Source organism: Nansenia antarctica (assembly GCF_963989245.1).
Source record: "Nansenia antarctica genome assembly, chromosome: 3".
In the NCBI taxonomy this organism is placed as follows: domain Eukaryota; kingdom Metazoa; phylum Chordata; class Actinopteri; order Argentiniformes; family Microstomatidae; genus Nansenia; species Nansenia antarctica.
Window position 1 is genome coordinate 16,466,875 of NC_137688.1, and position 9,816 is coordinate 16,476,690.

Sequence of the window (9,816 nt, forward strand, 5' to 3'; positions counted from 1 at the left end):
GTCATGACTGCAACTTATTTAGGGGAGATAATCTAATGGCATTTAATGAATACTGGGTGTGTACAGAGTGAAATTGAGGATGTTCAGACAATTAAATTCACTTGGACGGATCAAATCCATTGATCACATTAATAATCAGTCTAGTACAGGTCCCAGAGCTTTAGAATGGTGATGGTGAGGTAGCAGACTCGGCTGTCTGTCTTATTAAAACAAAAACATAAGTTGTACTCCCTCTATGCATGTGTTTGACATAATTACATTTAACAGAATTTATGTTTGATACTAATGTTATTGATTTAAGGGCTTGCAAAGGGAATCAAATATGCTTAAAACTGTAAGGGTGACTGTGATTGTAATATGATAGACATCATCTGTATGTGATATTATAAGTTTGTCTAATGGTCTGTTTCTTTGGTGGTTTTATCATCACTGCATATCAAACATCAACACCTGATGAATAAAGTCTCTGTTACCTGACACCTGTGAATGAGTGATTCATTCATTTATCACCGAGGGTGAATAAAGTCGCCCACATTGTCAACATCCTAGACTGCCAAGGGAGACTTTATTCACCAAAAATTCATAATTTATGATGCATCATTGTGTAGCCAATCAAAGTGTTGTTGCTAGGCAGATACCACATAAAACGCTGGACACTGGTGGTGAGTGTTCCGAAAAGCTTTGGCAGTTGGTGAGTTAATATAAGGCCAATTATATTAAAACAAGTCCCATCGCTGTGTGGGCATGATTCGCGCGCGTGCATGAGAACATTTCGCACTGTTATTTTGGAGACCCCCACAAAACTCAGCTGGTAACTCGAACCCTGGGCTAGGGGGTCTACAGTCATATTATGACCACCTCAACGAAAACGATAGTTTTCTTGTTGTCATGGAAACCAGGAAGTGCGGAGCAAGAGCAGCACGAAACAAAACACCTCTAGATGGCATAGGGCAAGACTGTAAAGATAAAACAACTATGCCCCCTAGTGGCAGAAGAAGGACTCAAGTAATCCATGGAAACCGTTCCATTACAATTACCAATGGTGGGATTTCTATGAACATCAAACTGTACAAAGGGGATCTGTGTAACTGTGTTGTTGAACTTTTCATTTAAAATCCGTACCAATGTTAAAACACATAATCCATTGTCCATAATTACTTGCTCTTTCGCACTCCCAAATCAATACAAATGATTGTTTTAGAAAATAAAAATATTATTGCAATAAAGAATGGCAATGAATGGTAAAGGTGAGCAGCTTCTTTTTTAATTCATTTGTTTAAGTCAATTCAGCTGAATGTGCAAAATGTTTAATCGAATAGTACATGGGGTTATATATTTAATCTTGACAGAACAGTGGTTTACTTACCTGTAGAGGATACAGGCGTGGAAGAGCTTTGAGGTTGGCTCTTCAGCGATTTCTGAGGACTGCAGCCTACTTTGTTGGAGCCCTGAATGTTGGAAGGTATGGAAGTGCCATACCTGTTGCAGCTTATCAATCCCAATAAAGCAATGCAATTATACAAACTAAAATACTACACATATGAACAGGGGCGCCGCTAGAGATTCTGGGCCCCATGACAGAATATCATTTTGGGCCCCCCCCCCACCTAAACCACCCATCAACCTAGACAACCCAGTTGAAGTTGATGAACGAAATCCAATGATGGACATCTTTTGTAAATGTAATTTAAAATTAGTTAATACAGGAATCAACAATTCAGCAAAGAAATCTCAACATTCTTTAACTTATTAAATTAAGACTTGAACAACAGAAGGACAAAAGTATAATTAAATGAAGATTTGAACCCAATTATAAAAGTATAAATCACACAAAAAGTCAAAATATAATTTTAATGGGGTGGTATTGTGTCTAAACATTTAGATCTTTTAAAGATCAGTTGGCCATAATACTGTCAGGATTAGATCAATGAAGAATTACAGCAGAGATATTTACTGACACACAAAGACAAACGTGTCTTATACAAGAGGGAGCAACACAGACATGGTGCCAGCGAAATTGAATAGTGAAATGGGAAAAAGGTCATTTTTACCCACTGCGGCAGTACTGTGGAATAGTATACCTGGAGAGCTAAAAACTATATCTAGCCTAATGCACAACGATTCAAGATAGGAGTAAAGATACCAAACCAAAGCTAAACGCTGGGCCTTCTTAGTAGCAACATCTTTAATAAGATCCTTGAAATCTAGTGATGAAGCCAACTTGCTGTGCTGCTGTCATTGTCCTTTGTTACTTCTTGCTCTTCTTCTTCTGCCTCTTTACCCCTGCTCTCCTCTCTGGCTGCCTGGCTTGAAGTGGGCCCTGGCATGGAGTATCCATAGGTACATAATTCATAAGATGTCCTATAATAGTATTAACATAGTAATACATACATTACACCAGATTAGCTAACTTAAATGTTATCTAGCTAGCTAACAATATTATTAAGATGCCAGTGGTCAATGTTATTGCAATTACTGGAAGAACTATTAACTAAATATGAATATTAGCTAAAGTTGTATTCAATGCTTGCATGGTAATGCAGCATACACTGAAAAAATGGGAAATAGCAGGTCTTTGAATTTACACAAATGAAATCACTATATGCAACACAATTAATTCATATTCCTTTTGTGAACATGGTTTAATCAAGTAGACTTCAATCGTTTATGGAAAATGTTGAATGTACTTGTTTCTCTCGCGTTGATTGAAATGGATTAAATTGAGTTTGGTCACCACCGGAAATGGGATATTCAAAAGGCGCCAGGAAGTGACGGTGGTCACTCTCTATAAGAAGCTAAAAAAACATTGTTGCCACATTCTGGAAGATGCTCTGCAGCCAGCCAGTCACACTGTGACAGAATTACGGAGAAAGTAAGTATATGTTGAATGCACTTATTGTAAGTCACTTTGGATAAAAGCTTCTGATAAATGACTGTGAAGTAATGCTAGCTGTCCATATATTTTCTGTTGTGCAATAGCTAATGTTATAAAAATGTATAAGCTAGCTAACGTGTGACCAAGTTATTTCAACCTAGCTAACTAAAAATCGTCATACCACTTGTAGCCAAGTTGACTATCACCTTTGTGGCTTTCTAGTTAGCTAAATTAAGTCCAAGAGGAAGGTATTTAACCTAACTGTACACTGTAAATACAATTTGGCCATTCAAACACTCTTGGGGACTAAGTAAATTAGGAAGACTCGTTTTTTTGCTAGCTAATGTTGCATCACTTCAACCAACGTGAGCCAACAGCGGCCATTTTGTCCAGCATTGCTTTTGTTATACATGTTTGTCTTTTAATTTGGAGTCAATTTACCGAGTTCACCTCACTGATTCTCACCTCATTAATCTTCTTTCAGGTCCATAATCCTATTTGCACTCTGAAAATATTTAGTGGTAAGTGGCATATTTCTTTTGTGTTGCTGTTAAAGCCCTAAATCTGCATTCTTGTGACTAAGGTACATTTAAAAAAAACTATTTAGTATTGGTGCAAAAATGTTAAAATGTAAATATCATTATGGTTGTTTCCCAATTGATTATAATTGGAAAATAGTGTTGTTTCGTGGTAGTCCTTGTATTTAAAGACCTATGAATTACTTTGGAAGTGATAGCACATGTCCATCATATGTATTGGATTTGGGTAGAGCAGGTGTTTCTGAACTGCGGCCATTTTGTCCAGCATTGCGCCAAATAATGTCTGTTGCATTTTTGCTTTGTGCTTTTGTTATACATGTTTGTCTTTTAATGTATTAAAAGTATTCAATGCTTGCATGGTAATGCAGCATATATAAAAATATTCAAAATCTGTTTGTTAACCCCAAACTCCTACTGCTCACCTCCTTCTCCTTCAACTGGGAGGTGGGTTGAGGGAAGGAGTCCTGATCCTGAAGCTGCATCTGTGAATGACGTGATTAGCATGTAACATTATACTAGTTAGCTAGCTATAGCAAGAGTGCAAGAGTGCTCAGCATTATACCAAACACAGTCCCAATTTGTGTGTTGATGAGAGATAATTTATTTGTTCTCTTTTACACCCTCGTAGGAGTTCTGTAATGACCAGGCACAGGAAGATGGACCACCATCCACCAGGGGTCGTCCATCCCTCGGACAAGACTGAGACAGCAGGCCTAGTCTTTACACCCAGACCTCCCGCTGCTCAAAGACCACGCCTGGCCTCCACCCCTGATAAAACTCTCTCCTCTCCTCCAGAGCCTGCTGAGGGTCACAAGGGGGTCACATCTGAAGTATCCGGGGGGTGTAGTTCCGCCTCCGCCCCCACCGCCGCATTCAGCCTCAACCAAAACCACATGGTGTGTCTGCCTCTCGTCTCGAACGGTCAGCTGTTGTGGGCGCGCTCAGAGCAGACCCAGGAGCTGGAGGGCACAGAGAAGCTGGTGGAGGCCTTCAACGTGTTTCCCTACCTGACCCTGACGGAGACGGCCGTGCTCGCCCAGAGCTGCTCCCTGCACCCCGACCAGGTCCGAGTGTGGTTCATGGTCCGGAGGCTCCGCTTCGGCATCAGCCGGGACGGCAAGGAGATACGCGAGGTGCGCAGCAAACTCTGCTGCACTCCATTCCACCCCCCGACGCAATCGGCGGAGGGGGGGAAGAGAAAGGGAGGAGGTGGCGAAGGAAAAGATGCTGGAGGGGCGAGTTGTCCTCAGGAGGGAGGATGTCAACAACAACAACAAGCACAAACTGTCACCTGTCTCCACCCAGGTTAGCCGCCTGTCGTCCGGGGCTTCACCTGTTCTTCGGAAGCCCACTTCCACTGTTGCTTCTCTCAAACAGCACAGACACAACAACAAACCAGGGCCCCAGAAGAAGAAAAAGCCCCAGAGCACAAGTCCGTCCAAGCCAGGCCCCCGGCCGAGGAAGAGTACAGCTCAGCAGGCCTTCCTCACCTGCCAGTGGCTCACCAAGGAGGACTGCACACTTTTGCAGGCGCAGACGGGTCTCACCCGCCATTACATAACCCAGTGGTTCAGCGACACGCGCTACCACGTCAAGCAGGGCCTCGAGAGATGGATAAGGGAGGAGGATCGCTGTAAGATTATAGCTGAGGTCAGAGAGGCAACAGAGGAAGTCACAATAAAAATCTTCATTCACTGTTCATTCATTGTTTTAATCTTCATTAACTTTATTGCCTCCAGACTCACATGTTCTTTCTCTTTTCTTTATGAATAAACAGTTTTTTCCTTGTTCTGCAACTATTTCTCCTCATTTATATTTTGTGAGCTGCATCATTGTCAACAGATGAACTACACAGATGAAATCATGTATATAAGAGAGTAGGAGATGAATGTAATTAAAAAATGCCATCTTTGTCCATCACACATTATATCATCACTGTGTTTAACATGGTACAATTGATAGAAAAAGAGGATTATATACATCAAACATATTTGTATTCTAATTTGTACAACCAACTTTTCTACATTTTACATTATACACCAGCAGCATAATGTGTTAAGCTTATCATACTCATTGTACATATTATACTCATAGTATTCAAAATATTACTCGAACAGAAGGTTGCCACGATTGGCACAAGTACATGTTGTGATCAGCTCCACATCTTATCTAATATTCTCATGAGACCTGATGAGTGATTAGCCAATCACAGAGGGTTAGGGTTAGACACTCCCCTAATTCCAGTACTCCATACAGCCTGCCGGCTGGGGCTGCCAGGTCTCCGCCCCCTCGATGATCCAGCGAATCACAGAAGCAGCGCTGATCATATGACCAGCTGCTTGGAGGAGGGTGGAGGCAACACGGAGGGCTTCTCTGAGAGAGGAAGAACGTGAGTGAATCAGTTGAATATACAGGCAGTAAGTTCAATACCCCCCCCCCTTACACGCACAAAGTCACCATATCCTCTGCTCACCTGACGGTTTTCTTGGGCCCAAGGCATTTGAAGTCTGCACTGACTGAATACCAGCCCCTGAAGGTGGCCTTCACGCTCAGAGAACCAAAGAGGTCCTTGGGGTTCAGTCTGTACAGGTCAAAGGTCACACGTGCGATGTCTTTTCCTGTCCGGGGCTTGATCTGATCTTGGGGTTTGGAGTAAGCCTTTCCCTGAGGGTTTGGATGAGAGAAACAAGGCTTTAGTTTAGACGGTAAGGCAGAGAATTCCATGTCGAGATCCTTATGGATCACACACACACTTCTTTCTTTTTTTTTTTATTTATTTATCCAGGGAAAACTGAGACCAAGGTGTCTTTTGCTCCCTGTCTACACTATTAGTATGATTACAAAGCTACATTAAATATATATGAAATATACAACACAATAAAATACAAAACATTCATCGTAAAACTCGTTAACACAGCGTGAGCTTAGAATTATAAGGTTCTATCTCCGTTTAGGGCAGTTCAGAGATATTGAGCGTCAAAGTTTTTACAATCCATTATGTTTTGTGAGATGGAACCTTTGTATTTCATGAATTACTAACTCAAAAATGTCAACATTTTAAAAATAACACCACACATGCATTAATAAACACCTAATGGATCAGATTATGTACAAAACTCAATTTTGACAAAAATGGAGATAGAACCTTATAATTCGAACGTCACGACAGGCTAATGTACATGCACACTGAGATGAACAGATTAGGGATGAGACTACATTAGCAAAATACTCTAATATTGATACAGTATCGGGCCACAGACAACCTACAGCAGGGGGTCTCCATGTCTGGCAAGGCTCCAGGGCCATGAGGACAGTGTTGTCAGGCAGGGACATGAAGAAGTCCTCAGAGTCCACCTCAGTCCCGTCCTCCTCACACACCAGGGACAGACACATGGTGGACAGGGACAGCAGCAGAGCCTCGCACACCTGGACAGACAGAAAGCCAAGGGATATTTTCAGGAAACAGTCCAACTAAGTGAGTATGAAGTCAAATCTGTATTATGTGTTTGGTTTTTTCTCCTCAATATCTCTTAATTTGTGTTGCATATTTTCATAATCATTGTGTTTTCCAGCCTAACCACAGTCTAAAAGCCGCCCAGTGTGATCATAAGTAGCCAAATCTGGCAACACCGCAGTCAGATATGGTCATTAACTAGTCAGGTAAGGCCATTAACCAGTCAGATAATTGGATTAGTCCAAATGTAATGTCCACTGTTTCAACCATCCGTTATTTGGTTACACATAAACTCAGCCATATGATTTGATTCAGATTCAGATTCAGACCAGATCAGAAAAATAAAAGAACTGCTCGACTAAGAACAGTGCCTGATAAGTCTACTTGAAGTAATCACCATCTGAGTTAAGTAGTCTGATAGCTGAAGGGATGGACAGAAGGCAACAGCGAAAAGTGGTGGGTCAGAGCATGGAGGGATTGGCTGATAATACTATTTGCCTTCTTAACCACCTGGTCCTCCCAAAGGAAACACAGGTCTCTGTGTTTGACTCCCGTTATTTTGGAGCACACTTTGCTGGATGTCATGGAAACGCTAGTTGTAGTATTCAAAACTCCCATTGGATTATGTGTCATTTTGTCTATTTGACCCATTTTTGCACATGTTGGAGCCCCTAGAATGAGACTGTAAAAGGTGATGTTGCTTTTATTTATCTGTCCCTCTCCTCTGTTTGTGACCATAGCAGCCGGTCCCAGTCTGCTGACCTGCCCTCTGAAGCTGAGAGTGAGATGGTTAGTTTGTCATGACTTTTACACATGGTGTTATCCACCTCATCCCATGAGTGTGATCATTGAACATAATGATGTGGTTAGCTATGTAGTGTTTAGAGAACAATATACTGTAGCCTGTCACCTGTGGTAGCCTGTGTATTCAAACTCTGTGACCTGTTATTGAATTAACTTCTTATTAGGAGGAGTGGAATCTCAACAGCACGATGGGATATTCAGAGATCAGAGATCAGAGGACCTATGTTTCACTGGTCGTCAACTTCCTGGAGAACATAACAGAAGAGTATGTTCTCTCTCCCTTTGCTAACCATTAATCCCTCTACGCAATATGATCCTATTTTAAACTAGATCGATTGACTGTTCATCTTTGTGTTACTATCACTTACAAATCTTACAATATTGTTTTCAGGCAATGGATCTTGATCCGTGATGGCGAATTTGACCCGGTAAGATTTCTACTGATGTGTAATTCAGAACATCATTACTACTCTGCTCTGAATGTAATGTAAATGTACTTTATGTTTTGTAAGCTTTTTCACGAGCTGCACCCCGCCTCTGGAACTCTCTCCCTCAACCACTCAGAGACTCACCCTCACTCTCCACTTTTAAATCCCACCTCAAAACCTACCTGTCCTCCCATGCATACAACCTCCCCTAACCCTAACCATCTCCCCTAACCCTGCCACCCCCCATCCCCCCTGGACATTGCTACGTTAATTGTTCCCTGTGCCAGTTCGTTAACTCTGTGTTCTATGTGCTCATGCTTTCTGTTGCGTGTTGTTTCTACTAACTCTCTGTCCAGTAGACTTGAGACACTTGAGAGACGTACGTCTAACACCCCCTCTCTTCTTTGTGGTTGTACAGGAGATGAAAGCACAGCTGGTCACCCTGTCTCTGAGGGTCTTCCAGCTGCTCTCAGCGGCCACGATGCAGCTTGTCCTGCCAGGCCTCTACCAGGTCCTGGGGGTCGAGGGGCGTGGTGCGACGCCAACGAGATCCTCGTCGGCTTCGAGCCGGAAAATCCACAAGACTCACTCCCAGTCATTAGAGGTTCTGTTTGATAAGGCTGAGTTTCCTGAGTGGAGTGGTGGTGGGAGGTCCTCCGCCACCCTAAGTAAGGAGAGCCGTGTGGTTGGCCACGGTGGGTGCGATACGCCCCTGCCTACGAGACTGAGGTAAGTTCACAAATATTCTTCCTTGTTAGACTTGTTATTTTCTCCTCATAAAGTGTTTGATGTTTGTAGCTATTTACATGTTTTAGATGCTATACATAAGTTCTACAAGACTTCTATACTGGTATACGTCTGGTAAGGCGTTATTTTAGTCCTACTGCCACTTATAATGACTTGGTATTTACTCTGTATTTACTTGGTAACAACGGGTACTTGGTCATGTTTTAACCAACTTGGAAAATGACAATTGCCACTTGTTAGTATTTGTTACAATGAATTACCCATCAACCAAGTGATTGTTGTTGTTGTTGTTGCTGTTGTTGTTGTTGTTGTTGTTGTTGTTGTTGTTGTTATTAAGGTAAGGTAGTTACAGTTACCATTATAAATTAGTTTCCAAGTAATAAGTAATAACAAATTCTATGAATCTATCACTCCCGTACCATATAAATCAATCTAAGAAATGTAAGTCTGAACGGTGAGGATGTTTCTGTGTTATGTTTTAAGGAGCCCAGCCCCTCAGTCTGAGGTGCAGACAGAGCCCCTGGACTGCTCTATGGTGTCTCAGAGGACCGCCTCTTCACCTGGACTCCTCTACGGTGTCTCAGAGGACCGCCTCTTCACCTGCCTCCACAGCAGGCTGCAGCAGTCTCTCACGGCCCTGGCCAGGAGTTCACTCTCCTCTCCTTCACGCTCCTCTCCTGACCTGACCGCTGCCATGGTAGAGTGTGTGCTCAGACAGATTGATCGGGTCATATCAGAGGCCCTTCAGGACGGATGCTCACCTGAGCCCTCCCCGGTGACGTCACGTTCAGGAGAGGAAGACTCGCGCTCCCAGACCCCTGGGGAGATGATGAGGGAGGTCGACGCCAAGCTGGAGACAATCACCCTCGGAGAGTGGGGTGGAAAGACTGAAAATGACATCCTGAAGGCAGGAGATCCCTCCCCTGACTCCCCCCACTCCCCCGACTCCTCCCACTCAAGGTGCTCCTT

General features: G+C 42.8%; 1 protein-coding gene across 1 annotated transcript; it reads right to left on the reverse strand.

Annotated features, from left to right (window-relative positions):
- Nucleotides 1-5,648: 5,648 nt before the first annotated feature.
- On the reverse strand, nucleotides 5,649-7,453 carry LOC308153781 (lipid transferase CIDEB-like; the record flags this gene model as incomplete). The annotated part of the gene is made up of 4 exons (XM_080526973.1): nucleotides 5,649-5,787; nucleotides 5,888-6,078; nucleotides 6,682-6,840; nucleotides 7,367-7,453. The coding sequence occupies 4 exons, from the start codon at nucleotides 7,451-7,453 to the stop codon at nucleotides 5,649-5,651; spliced, it is 576 nt and encodes a 191-aa protein (XP_080383099.1).
- Between the last annotated feature and the right edge of the window lie 2,363 nt (nucleotides 7,454-9,816).